This window comes from Gorilla gorilla, chromosome 10, assembly GCF_029281585.2.
Source record: "Gorilla gorilla gorilla isolate KB3781 chromosome 10, NHGRI_mGorGor1-v2.1_pri, whole genome shotgun sequence".
NCBI classification, from domain to species: domain Eukaryota; kingdom Metazoa; phylum Chordata; class Mammalia; order Primates; family Hominidae; genus Gorilla; species Gorilla gorilla.
This window is the reverse complement of record NC_073234.2, coordinates 75,727,183-75,741,717: the sequence shown is the minus strand read 5'-3', so window position 1 is coordinate 75,741,717 and position 14,535 is coordinate 75,727,183. Positions and strand designations below refer to the sequence as shown.

The 14,535-nt window shown below is 36.5% G+C and overlaps 1 protein-coding gene across 5 annotated transcripts in view; it reads right to left on the bottom strand.

Annotated features, from left to right (window-relative positions):
* Positions 1–6,350, bottom strand: part of LMNTD1 (lamin tail domain containing 1) — a 66,739-nt gene extending 60,389 nt beyond the window's left edge. For 3 of the 5 annotated variants that reach the window (XR_008670375.2, XM_055358022.2, XM_055358021.2), the window contains exons 1-2: positions 6,136–6,304; positions 2,361–2,581 (exon numbers count right to left, since the gene is read on the bottom strand). Coding sequence is in view for 3 of the 5 variants with exons in the window: in XM_055358022.2 (XP_055213997.1) it covers positions 2,361–2,581; positions 6,136–6,161 (247 nt within the window). In the remaining 2 variants the exon portion in view is untranslated. Of the gene's footprint in view, positions 1–261; positions 389–2,360; positions 2,582–6,135 lie in introns of those variants that run through there. The other 2 variants (XR_008670376.1, XM_004052883.4) reach the window with 2 other exon arrangements.
* Positions 6,351–14,535: the final 8,185 nt, after the last annotated feature.

The window sequence follows — 14,535 nt, the reverse complement described above, 5'->3', positions numbered from 1 at the left end:
CCCATAAGTTAAAGCCTCATATGAATCCTTTCCTGCAATGGTTAGTACTCTTGCCAGGTAAAGATTTAAACTTCCTCTATTTAATTAAAATACTTTATTAGAAAGATAAAGTCATGCTTAATCAGATTCTAGTGTCCTATTAGAAGTTTGCTCTTTTAAATCCTCACTACTTTGATTCAAATACAATATAGGTTTCATAATTTTAAGCATAAAGAGTCATTCTGGACAAATCTAATAATATATCCGCAAAGAGGGAGTTACATTACAAAGACGCGTCGTGATGAAGTGGAAAGAGCAACGTGTCTTGCATTTAGACAGACTTGTAATTATATGTCAGTTCTGCCATTTACTAAGCCACGTGATGTAAATTTTCCAAGTTTCCGTTTTCCTGAACATAAAATAAAGATATCATCACTACCTTGTGTAAGGAGATAAGAGAGCTGGAGATCATGTAAGTGTCTAGCATAATATTTAATATTTATCTGCTAATAAATGATAGCTATTATTACAGTACAGAGTTTTGGTTAATGTGACTCTCGGTCCAAAATCCTCAAAGGATTAAGACAATCTAGAGTTTAAATCTTACATCTTTAGCAAAACCAAAACAAGGTGAAAGATATAAAGAAATAAAATAATCGTTTTTAAAGAAGATTCCTCAAAGTATTTTGTTGAGAAAAAAAAGCATTTGGAATTACATTAGTTCATTCTCAGTCAAGTACTTCCTTAATCCTTAAATTCCTTTGGGGAAGGATAATATACAGCATCTTTCTTAACAGCTCATCTTGAGAAATAAAAGCCTTGGTATTCCAAAAGAAAAGAAGACACATTAACTTTGGTCCCAGTTGTTACTTTGTCTAGAACAAAAGATGACAATGAACCAAGTGCAACAAATCTCAGTGAACCTATACATCTATCTAGAGAAGTGGAATCTACAGTAATGGAAGGAGAAGACTACATCCCAATTCAGCTCCCATACCATAAGGGGAAGCCACTGTATTTCATTTTTTTGCCCCATTACAAGGAGCCAAAGTTTAACCCAAATATAGAACACATGCCATGATGATATAATGATGAATGATAGAAAATCTTTTCTTCCCAGATCTAAAATTTGTATTTTCATTTTCAGTATATGGGTTTTGGTCATCCTAAAGGTCAATGTAAACTTAGGAGGTTTCTTGGGAAATTTTATACTTGTCATACAAAAAATGAAACATAGGGAATATGACCATAATGGCAGGAGAAAAAAAACCCTATATAACCCATGTCAAAGATTTTTTAAAAATATCAGAAACAAAATGAAATATATTAGAAACAAAATGAAATATAGATGAGGGGCAGCCAGGCTGTAAATGGGCACAGAATTTTAGAGGATAATGGAGGCATCAGATAGTCACTGGACTATTTGTGCTACCAGTTTTGAAACTTGAAACTTGTTAGTTGATTGGCAATTGAAACACAAACCCCAAATCTCATCTATTTTAAAAGAAGGTGCTTACAGGTACGTTCAGATTCATAACTAATGTTTATTGAGTATTTATTATGTGCTAGGTAATTTTCATAAATATTTAATCTTTAGGATAGCCTGTGACATTTCTATTTTAATCCCCATTTTGCATTTGTGGAAAATGAGATGCAGAGATGTTACGTACTCTACCTGGTGCCTAACATTGTAGAAAAACAGTAGGTCCTGTGTTTCAAAGGATGATAGTGTTTTCAGTAAACCACGGAAACATACCCTCAAAGTTCCCTAAACATGGTGAGAAACAAACACCCTAGAGCATGGGTATTGCTGAGCACATTGTTGATAATAGTCAAAACTTTACTTTTTCTGATCGTAGTACTGTTTTCATTTTCCTCTCCTTCAAGTTCTCTTTATTGTTTTACCATTTTCTTTCCATTATTTTATACCTACTTTATGTTACTTCTTTGTCTCATCTACCTGTCTATTCGTTACTTAAGCCATACATCTCGTAAAGGCACAAAATACACAATCCTTCTGGTATTTAATCCTTCTGGTAGTGTTCAGAGGAAGGGCAGTTAATGCTATACATTGGAATTTTTAATTCTCTAGCAATTCTAATGTATGTTAGCAGTCAACTCATGAACCATCATGATAACTCAAGATATCTTAATTATAAGGATGATATATTTGGCACATGCATGTATGTGGCCTGAATTTAATACCCCAGTTCTAGGATCAGTGATGACCATAGTTAAGTTACTTTTCATAAGATGCTAGGAAGTTAGCATTTTGGGTGAGTAATAATAAAACGTCATTCTGACTGAGAATCATATATGCAATCTATTGAAATATAAGCTTTAAAAGTACTCTAAAAATATGGGGTCCATATTTTGCTTACCCAAGCTGTTTTCCACTCGGGAACAGCTACCTACAGTAGCTTTAGAAGTCAATTGTCCAGTTGTTGATATAGTTACTCTACTAATCTGAGGACTAGACAGATAGTAACCAAGAGGCATTCCACTGGAATTTGAAGATGACAATGGCAGTGTTGTGGCAACTGAACCCAACATCTTTGGGGAAAAATGTACTAAAGAATATACTCCAAGTTTGTCTTCTCTTCTGTGTACAAAAAATATAATAAATTAAATAAATAAATAAGAAAGTAAAAGTGGCTGTGAATAAAAGAAGCATGGGCTATTATTATTACCCAGAATTCTGCTTTTCAAAGGTAATATGCATCCAACACAAGCACAATAACATCTTGTATTTCTAGTTTTAACAATCTAAATAAAACACTTTATTATCAATTTGTTGTATGCTTTAAAAATATTTGAAAATTAACAAATTTCTATTGTAGGTAGTTCTGAAAATGTGTAAGTAGAAAAAAGATAATACTAATCATTACAATGCCACCAACAAGACATTTTACCATCTCCTTCCAGGCTTTTAAATGTATTTTTTACTCTAAGTGGAGACTTTATAAGCCATTTATACCTCCACTTTGATCACTTACCATTATTTTCCCTTTCCATTATCATAAAATCATAATTATAATTCTGGTTTAATATATCATTGTTTCCTATATGCTTTTCCTTTAATTCTTGTTGCTGCTTAACTAACTTTTCTATATTAATTAAGATTGTTTAGTGAATGTCTGCCTTCAAATAAACTGTACATGTTTGTGTGTGTGTATGTGTATTGGAGGGAATGACAGAATAGAGGGAGAAGAAAGATCATTTTCGTGTACTATTTTTATAAGTGAATCTTACTATGAACAAAGATTTCCTTTTTTATATCTATAGAAACATTTGTTAACTAGTGCACAATCATTTGAACAAGGTTCATAAGCTTCAGTACAATTATTTTACAAGTTAAACACTTCATTGACATGAATCCTGAAAAGACTTAGGACATTTCATTTTATGAGTCACACTGAGGCTGTTCCCAGTGACCTCAAAGCAATTTTTGTGGGTGCATGTGTGTATGCATGCGTGTTCAGTGCTTAAATTGTGAACAAAGTCCTCCAATCCAAACCCTTTATTTCTCTGAAAAATGAGACAAATGGCCAGTTCAGCCATCCCCTTTCTGGGGGTCCACATATCTATCCACTATAAGTCAGGAACTAATTATTTTGCCTCCATGAATTATCTCTGTTTTGATCTATTTCCCAAAGCTCTTATAAAGTTATGTTAGCCAACCTCTCCTTGTTGTTCTTTCAGGTTCTTACAGGAGAATGAGGGCCTGGAGTTTCCTACTCTGCCATCTTGCTGCTGTCACCCTCAATATCTCTGTTTACCAAGAGGTATTCACAATCATTTTGTTTCTACAATTCAGAAATCTTATACCTGGAGAGTTTTGTATTCAAAACTAGACTGCTCTTTAATGTGCCTCTCAGCAGACACAGACATCTCAGGCAAATTTTTAAAATAATTAAATGGCATTGGCTTTGAAAATGTCATGATTACTAGCCTGGTGCTTAAGAAGCATGTGCACTTAACATCCTGCTGACACTCCAAGCATTCATATTTGTCAGAAAAGCTCTAACCTATGAAGATACACTATTGAGTATGACCGTAGAGGTAGTGGGAAGGAGACTTTAGAGGTAAATTGTCAGATTACAGATATTTCATCTGTGTTCAACATGAGACAGGATTGTAAGACAGGACTTCTCCCTGACATTGACTACAACAGCAGAGAAATGCAGAGAAATGCTTTTCTCTTTCAACATTCCTTACATCTGGGCTTCATAACAGACTGGCTATTCTTTTCAGCATGTTCATTTTATAAGATCTCAATTTTTTTCCTCTAGTAAAACAATAGCACTTTAAAATAAATTTAATTCCACAGAAGACTCCCAAGAAGGCTTAACAAAATCTTTGCAATCACAGAAACCTGTCCTGGAGCTATAGGGTGTTCTTATTTTGGTAGGTGAATAAGAAATTTCTTTTCTTTTCTTTTCTTTTTTTTTTTTATGAGACAGCGTCTCTCTCTGTCATCCAGGCTGGAGTACAGTGGTACAATCATAGTTTACTGCAACCACCTGCAACTCCTGGGTTCAAGTGATCCTCCCGCCTCAGCCTCCCAAGTAGCTGAGACTACAGGCACATGGCACTATGCCTGCTAATTTTGAAAAAAATTTTGTAGACATGTAGTGTTGCTATGTTGCCTGGGCTGTCTCTAATACTCCTGGCCTCAAGTGATTCTTTTGCCTTGGCCTCCCAAATTGCTGGAATTACAGGCATGAGCCACTATGCCTGGCCGAATAAGAAATTTCTAATGGCTGCACACATCTTTGAAAGAGCTGAGACATTTCAGGAACAAACTCGTGTGATACAGCCCATCACCTGAACCTTCCACTTGCCTACCTATTAGTCTTCTTTTGGAAGATGAGAGATTTTTCTCAGTGCTTAGTTAACTTTCCCTTAAGCATAAGTAATTTTCTAAGCCCCTTCTTGGTATCTCACTCCCTCCGTAATTGATTAACATTAAACCAGGGGCAGTTACAAAAGCTCAAGTCTAGCATTTCAATGTTACTTTGGGAGACGCTGCATTGGTAATATTGACGACAATCATTTCTCAGAGGACCTCTAAGAACAAATATTTAAAAATGGACTTGGACTGAACAATAAACATAGGACTTGTAGGTCCAAAGTAACAATAGCTTTAAATTATGTATACTCAATAAGTCAATTTTAAAGAAAACATTGGAAAACCAATGGTAATGCTTTAGATGATGATTTATATTAAATGTAAAAATAGGGATTATAATTTTATATAACATTCTCACGGACATTTCCAAAACCAATATTCTGGTAATTTTTTTGTCCCCAGTTCTGTAAAATAGTTCTAGAAAGAAACTATTTCTGTAAATTGCCTTAACATATTAAGTGGGAACTTTCGAGGCCAGGCGCGGTGGCTCACGCTTGTAATCCCAGCACTTTGGGAGGCCGACGCGGGCGGGTCACGAGGTCAGGAGATCAAGACCACGGTGAAACCTCGTCTCTACTGAAAATACAAAAAATTAGCCGGGCGTGGTGGCGGGCGGAAATACAAAAAATTAGCCGGGCGTGGTGGCGGGCGCCTGTAGTCCTAGCTACTCCGAGAGGCTGAGGCAAGAGAATGGCGTGAAACCGGGAGGCGGAGCTTACAGTGAGCCAAGATCGCCCCACTGCACTCCGTCTGAAAAAAAAAAAAAAAAAAAAAAAAGGGAACTTTGGATGGAATCTCAGCTAGGTCTTATACTATGGAGATCTGTCCAGGTGGATTTTTATACTTCTCAAGGACTAGAACCTTATAAAACAGTAGTTGTGGAAGTAGTTGTATGCTACAGTCCATTATTTCTAGAAAATTTGTGAGATATATTCTAGCTCTAACTGGTTCATAAGAGTATTGAAACAAAAGAGGTCAAGCATGCCATCATTCCTCCTCTATAACTCAGCTCTAACTCTGCTTCCATCGCATCTATGCATGCTCAGTGTTTTTGTTTCTCATTCTTATCTTCCTGCTCATGGACTTTATTCTGCATTGCCTCCGAAGCTTCCTGAATGTCTCGTGTATCTTTCACCTTGGCTAGAAAAGAAGTCTCTTTTCTTTCCTAGGAAAGCAGATCATGACATCAGATGATGAATATCGCTGAGGTTCAAGGCAGATTTTTCTTTTCAAAGTGACCTCACCTGTTAATCCAACTACCTTCAAGCATCAGCCAGGTTTAATAATTTCTTTACCAAACTAGTACCAGAACCACAATTCTCATGAGGATATGTAAGTACCAACGTAGCCAATCCTGATCTTGGATAAGGATGTCGGACAAACCATGGTGCAGGTGTGTAGCATTCACTGGAAGCAGCTTGAGAGGGCAGTAACTTGGCAAAGAGACCTTTATGACTACAGTTGTTGCATCTGGCCAACACTGCCTCTTAGAACTATGAGGTAATGTCTCCATAGTAACCAAGTTCCAGTTTCTGAACAATTCCTATGTTGATGCTGTACCTTCTTTGCAGTTTGCAGACATTAAATAAAGTAATTTGCTCTTAGGAAAGCCATATCTTCCACTAGACTTTGCCACCAAAATTATTGATATCTTGTTTTGTATTTCTAAGAGTCAAGGCCAGTATGTACATACTGGGGAAATTAATCACAACTCTTTTCTTCTTTTTTTTCTTTCTCTCTCTCTCGACAAATACTTTGAGCACATGGAAACAGCTAGGCAGCAAGAATAGAAACCATAAAACTTCAATGCAAAAAGAAGTCTATTGGTAGAAATCATAAAATCAAAGCCAGAACACCTAAATTCTTCTCCTAGTTATGCCAGCAGCATGATTTAGAAGAAATCACTTAATTCAGTTTCTCCTCTGTGTAAAACACTCACACTTAATGTTTCATGATAATGATAGTATGACAATAAAATTAATAAACATGAAAGTACATGATTATATACAGTAATAAGATATATAAATGATGATTACTGGATGAGTGAGCTTATTAAAAATAGTTAATAAGATTCTACTATTTCTTAAAAACTGGCTAGGTACCATGAATAAACAATACCTGCTTTCAGAAATAATACTAAAATATCTTCTAATATAGATTTGAAAATGATTTTTAAAGACAATAAAGTAACTGTTTTAAAAAGCCAAAAAGAAAAAGTCAAGACGCATAGCACATAATAAGGTAAGTTAAAGGGAAGTAAACGTTTGACCGTATTTCCTCCCTCTCAGAGATGAAGCACAATTCCTTATGAACATTATGGGCCAATTATGTAAATATAGCATCAGAAGGTTTATAAATTTTTACTTACGCTTAGTAAAGAATTAAAAATGGGCTTGTCATTTCTTGTCACTCTCCCAGTCTCCCTACCTGTACCAGTCTGGATGGCTTTCTAGCTGTTAAAAATTTCTCTACTTGAACTGCATATATTAGCATAAAGTCGTTATGACCTCATTGGTTTTATCAGAGAGCCTGCTCATATTTTCCAACATATTTTGGAGAAATAAAATTCTGTCAGCTGAGAAAACCTTTTGAAGGCTTTGAAGTTGTGAGTGTTTCAATACTCATTCCCCATACTAGACATTTTTCTTATTTCCTTTTCTTAAATTACTGTATATATGCAATGAAAACCAATTTCCTCTTTTGTTGTTGCTTAAACTAATTTAGTGGTTTTCAGCAGGGGACAAAGTGAACCATAGAGAGCATTTTGTAAATGTAAGAGGATGTTGATAGTAGTCATTAAAGATTTGGGTCGGGTATTAGTGGCATTTAGTAGACAGAATCCAGAGATGCTAGACTTTCCACAATGTGGCAGATAATCCTACTTAGTAAATAATGTTCCCACATGACACATGCCTTTCTAGGCATTCATGCAGGTGAAAAATAGATTGAAATTATCTGACCAGGCACAGTGGTTCCCACCTGTAATCCCAGCACTTTGGGAGGCCAAAGGGAGTGAATCACTTGAGGTCAGGAGTTCAAGACCAGTCTGGCCAACATGATGAAACCCCGTCTCTACTAAAAAAAAAATACAAAAATCAGCCGGGTGTGGTGGCGGGTGCCTGTAATCCCAGCTACTCTGGAGGCTAAGGCAGGAGAATCGCTTGAACCGGGGATGTGGAGTTGCAGTGAGCTGAGATCGTGCCACTGCATTCCAGCTTGGGTGACAGAACCAGTCTCCGTCATTAAAAAAAAAAAAAAAAGATTAGAATTATATGAACCTAAAGCCTAGCTCTATATGTCATATAAATACAAAATATTTTTGCAGTTTTAGTATATACCAAAGTCTTTAGGATGTAACTATTTATTGTTTAAATTCCGGAAAGACTCTATATTGATTTGTTCAGACGTTTCCAAGAGTTATCAGTTTGGAAAAAATTACATCACCAATAGCAATACAACTTGGTAGTATTCATGTGGTTGATACAACTTATTGGACAGAGAATAACAATAGCAATAATACCATTAGCAGCAACAAAATCAACCTGAATCTGATGAATCCTCTGCTTTACATGTAATACAGGAAACAGAAGAGCACATTAGCTAATCAACTAAGAAATTTAACAGACACTTTTTGTAATTTGTGGATATAACATATCCTAATTCAAGCAAACTGTAGAAATTTATAAAACAGTAGAAACTTAAGCACATGGTACTTAATGATATTAAGGAATAACTGATAAATATTTTAGGTGTGATATGGGGTCATGATTATGTTTTTTGAAAAGGGTTCTTATCTTTTAGTGATACATACTAAAACATTTATAGATAAAATGATATGACGTCCTCTGTTTCTAATGAATACAGACAGTAGGAAGCAGATGAGAATGTAGATGAAAAAGTTGGGCCATGACTTGTAATTATTAAAGCTGAGTAATAGTTATATGGAGATTCATTATAGATTATGATTATTTTTGACTGTAAATATCTGAAGCTCTCCATAGCAAAAAGACTAAAATAGAAGGCTCAGTTTGGGATGCACAGACTCAAATGTTAATGGTGTCATCAACATGGCTGTGTCTGCTCAGGAAGGAGACGGTCAGCAAGAACTGAAAGGAAGAAGTAGAAACACTGCATGAGGTGCAATAATCTTTTTTTTTTTTTTTTGAGATGGATGTCGCTGTGTCATCCAGGCTGGAGTGCAGTGGTGCAATCTCGGCTCACTGCAACCTCTGCCTCCCAGGTTCAAGTGATTCTACTGCCTCAGCCTCCCAAGTAGCTAGGACTACAGGCATGTGCCACCACGCCCAGCTAATTTTTGTATTTTTAGTAGAGACGAGGTTTCGCCATGTTGGCCGGGCTGGTCTTGAACTCCCGACCTCAAGTGATTTGCCTGCCTCGGCCTCCCAAAGTGTTGGGATTACAGGTGTGAGCCATTGTGCCAGTGCAATAATCTTTATATGGTTCTTTCACCACAGTTCTAGAAGATGAGAATTTCCCCGTTTTCCAAATGAGGAAGTGGAAGTTCCAAGAGATGAAATACCTCTTCCAAGCTTATACAGCCAGTAAATGGCAGAGCCAAGATTTAGTCCCATCCATCTGTTAGAGAGACCTCCTCACTGTACTTGCTGTTTCTGCTTTACTCTTGTCCCATATCTTCCTTTTTCTGTGGTATCTGCCTAAATGCTTGTCCATTCCTGAACCAGCTTTATCCTGCTTTTTCTGGTCTGGTCTCAAATAATCTCAAATCACTCTCTCCTCTGTCTTCTTGGCCCTCTGTCAATTCTCTTTGCCTTTACCCCGTGTTGGGAAAGTACCAGAATTTTGCTGGGGAATTGAAGCCCCATAAGAGTAGACATGGGTCAAAATAGGGTAATGAAAACTGAGTTTCATGTTGTGAGATTTCTACCTTAAGAAAAAATTAAAAGTGGCAAAATTCCATATTCTTAAGTTTAAAAAACAGACAAAATATTACATATACACAATTTTTAAAGATTTGAAGAACACAAAGAACTGGCTTTATATATTTTAGTTCGCGGCCTCCACATGTGGAGAAGATTTGCACAGCAAGAGATTTTATTAAATTGGTAATACAAATAAAATGTCTTGTGTGAATGAAGGCAGCATATATAAAGATAATTTTCTTCCCCTCTCAGGCCATGGGTAATATGCAGTTGAGTAATAATCAGTTCAGGACTACAATTTTAAACACTATGACATGTTCCATTATCTAAGATTCAAAGCGTTTGGAATACAATTGTAGGAATTCAATTTCATATTTACACCCACATAAAAATAGTATAAATTCCTATTATAAAGCCTTTCGCTAGTCCAAAAATGTACTCAGTCAATTCATTTCTTTTACACAGATCCACGTGTAATAACAGCCTCAGACACAGATGCTATTATTTTACCTTCAAGTTAGAGTCACATTAAGCTCCTACGAGGGGTATTTCAAGAGAGGCTAGAGGACATGTATTGGAAGTTTCAAGTTTCGACAGTTTGTTCAAAGTAATCTTCATGGAGCTTCCCAATCACAAAATCCTGTTGAAAAACAACACTAAGGTCTTAGATCTGCATTTCTGAGGCTGAGTCTCAAACACTGGTTTGAATCCTCAGACATACCAATTTTAGCAATAGTTCAAAATAACTGTCTAATTACTTTACACATTACATGTATTTTAGGAGTAGTCTTTGTCTGCAAATCTTTTCTATTCATACTCTCTAGAGGAATATAGCACTTATTTTTCCAAGTCAAGTCAGGACACCTCAGACTTGTTCAGGAGACAAAGATTCATAACATTTGCTCTTATTTGCAGAACACTATATTCTGTATAGTAATTTTTAAAAAAATACAAACTAATACATTTATTTCACCTATACTCTTTTAATCTATCTTATGAAATCACAACCACCAGCCCACGTGTCTTGAAACAAAATAACACCCAACAAATGGTTGAACCAAGAGCAAATAGTTAATTTTGAGGTTTCCTATTGATATAAATTTGCAGTTTCATTTTCTTCTATCATATATGGGCAATCTCTAGCAGAAAAGTAGTCTGGAGCCAAAGCCTGTAACACATTATTGGAGAACAATTTGAATTGAGAAATTCTATTCATTAGCTTTTATTCCCTCTGCAAACAGGATAAAGGCAGTCATTATTCAACATAACAGCCAAATATTGATTCTCTAGCTTATGGAACACTAGCGCCCCCTAGGAACCCTGTTTAAAATATGTAAAAATTTTAACCTATGAGAGGAGCACTCAAAGGAGTAAGAAAGACCAGTATCAGTTGTAATGTCCCCTTTTTCATCTCTGACTTTATTTGGATCTTCTCTTTTATTCTTAGTCTGGCTAAAGGTTTGTCAATTTTGTTTAACTTTTCAAAAAACCAACTTTGTTTTATTGATCTTTTGTATTGTTTTCATTTCAATTTCATTTGTTTCTGCTCTGATTTTTATTATTTCTTCTACTGATTTTGGGTTTGGTTCGCTCTTATTTTTCTAGTTCTTAAGATGCATCATCAGACGTGTTATTTGAAATTTTTCTTCTTTTTTGACGTAGGCATTTACAGCTATAAAATTCCCTCTTAGTACTGCTTTTGCTATATTCCACAGGTTTTGGTATATGTGTTTCCATTATTTGTTTCAAGAAATTTTCAATTTTCTTTTTAATTTCCTCATTGACTCACTGGTCATTTAGGAACATATTGTTTAATTTCTATGTTGTATTAGTCTGTTCTCATGCTGCTAATAAAGACATACCTGACACTGGGTAATTTATAAAGAAAAGACGTTTAATGGCCTCACATTTCCACGTGGCCAGGGAGGCCTCACAATCATAGCGGAAGACAAAGGAAGAGCAAAGGGTTGTCTCACATGGCGGCAGGCAAGAGAGCATGTGCAGGGGAACTCCCTTTATAAAACCATCAGATGTCATAAGACTTAGTCACTATCATAAGAACAGCATGGTAAAACCCACCTCCATGATTCAATTACTTCCCATTGAGTCTCTCCCATGACACGTGGGGGTTATTACAATTCAAGGTGAGATTTGGGTGGGAACACAGAGCCAGACAATATCACGTGTATTTGTATAATTTCCAAAATTTCTCTTGTCATTGACTTCTAGTTTTTTTTTTTGAGACAGTCTTTTTTTTAAGATGCTAATCCCCCAATTTTATTTAATCACTATACTTCCTGCATAATTATTATAATTATTATTTTATTATACTTTAAGTTCTAGGGTACATGTGTACAACATGCGGGTTTGTTACATATGTATACATGTGCCATGTTGGTATGCTGCACCCGTTAACTGGTCATTTACATTAGGTATATCTCCTAATGCTATCCCTCCCCCCTGCCCCCACCCCACGAAAGGCCCCAGTGTGTGATGTTCCCCACCCTGTGTCCGAGTGTTCTCATTGTTCAATTCCCACCTATGAGTGAGAACATGGGGTGTTTGGTTTTCTGTCCTTGCAATACTTTGCTTAGAATGATGGTTTCCAGCTTCATCCATGTCTCTTCAAAGGACATGAACTCGTCCTTTGTTATGGCTGCATAGTATTCCATGGTGTATATGTGCCACATTTTCTTAATCCAGTCTATCATTGATGGACATTTGGGTTGGTTCCAAGTCTTTGCTATTGTGAATAGTGCCGCAATAAACATGCGTGTGCATGTGTCATTATAGCAGCATGATTTATAATCCTTTGGGTATATGTCCAGTAATGGGATGGCTGGGTCAAATGGTATTTCTAGTTCTAGATCCTTGAGGAATCGCCACACTGTCTTCCACAATGGTTGAACTAGTTTACAGTCCCACCAACAGTGTAAAAGTGTTCCTGTTTCTCCACATCCTCTCCAGAACCTGTTGTTTCCTGACTTTTTAATGACCGCCATTCTAACTGGTGTGAGATGGTATCTCATTGTGGTTTTTATTTGCATTTCTCTGATGGCCAGTGATGATGAACATTTTTTCACGTGTCTGTTCACTGCATAAATGTCTTCTTTTGAGAAGTGTCTGTTCATATCCTTTGCCCACTTATTGATGGGGTTGATTTTTTCTTACAAATTTGTTTAAGTTCTTTGTAGATTCTGGGTATTAGCCTTTTGTCAGATGGGTAGATTGTAAAAATTTTCTTCCATTCTGTAGGTTGCCTGTTCACTCTGATGGTAGTTTCTTTTGCTGTGCAGAAGCTCTTTAGTTTAATTAGATCCCATTTGTCAATTTTGGCTTTTGTTGCCATTGCTTTTGGTGTTTTAGACATGAAGTCCTTGCCGATGCCTATGTCCTGAATGGTATTGCCTAGGTTTTCTTCTAGGGTTTTTATGGTTTTAGGTCTAACATTTAAGTCTTTAATCCATCTTGAATTAATTTTTGTATAAGGTGTAAGGAAGAGATCCAGTTTCAGCTTTCTACATATGGCCAGCCAGTTTTCCCAGCACCATTTATTAAATAGGGAATCCTTTCCCCATTGCTTGTTTTTGTCAGGTTTGTCAAAGATCAGATGGTTGTAGATATGTGGCATTATTTCTGAGAGCTCTGTTCTGTTCCATTGGTCTATATCTCTGTTTTGGTGCCAGTACCATGCTGTTTTGGTTACTCTAGCCTTGTAGTATAGTTTGAAGTCAGGTGGCATGATGCCTCCAGCTTTGCTCTTTCGGCTTAGGATGGTCTTGGCAATGAGGGCTCTTTTTTGGTTCCATATGAACTTTAAAGTAGTTTTTACCAATTCTGTGAAGAAAGTCATTGGTAGCTTGATGGGGATGGCATTGAATCTATAAATTACCTTGGGGGATATAGCCATTTTCAGAGTATTGATTCTTCCTATCCATGAGCACCGAATCTTCTTCCATTTGTTTGTGTCCTCTTTGATTTCATTGAGCAGTGGTTTGTGTTTCTCCTTCACATCCCTTGTAAGTTGGATTCCTAGGTATTTTATTCTCTTTGAAGCAATTGTGAATGGGAGTTCACTCATGATTTGGCTCTCTGTTTGTCTGTTATTGGTGTATAGGAATGCTTGTGATTTCTGCACATTGATTTTGTATCCTGAGACTTTGCTGAAGTTGCTTATCAGCTTAAGGAGGTTTTGGGCTGAGACGATGGGGTTTTCTAAATATACAATCATGTCATCTGCAAACAGGGACAATTTGACTTCCTCTTTTCCTAATTGAATACCCTTTATTTCTTTCTCTTGCCTGATTGCCTTGGCCAGAATTTCCAACACTATGTTGAACAGGAGTGGTGAGAGAGGGCATCCCTGTCTTGTGCCAGTTTTCAAAGGGAATGTTTCCAGTTTTTGCCCATTCCATATGATATTGGCTGTGGGTTTGTCATAAAGAGCTCTTATTATTTTGAGATACATCCCATCAATACCTAGTTTATTGAGAGTTTTTAGCATGAAGCGCTGTTGAATTTTGTTGAAGGCCTTTTCTGCCTCTATTGAGATAATCATGTGGTTTTTATTGATTTGCGTATGTTGAACCAGCCTTGCATCCCAGGCATAAGCCAACTTGATCGCGGTGGATAAGCTTTTTGATGTGCTGCTGGATTCGGTTTGCCAGTATTTTATTGAGGATTTTTGCATCAATGTTCATCAGGGATATTGGTCTAAAATTCCTTTTTTGTTGTGTTTCTGCC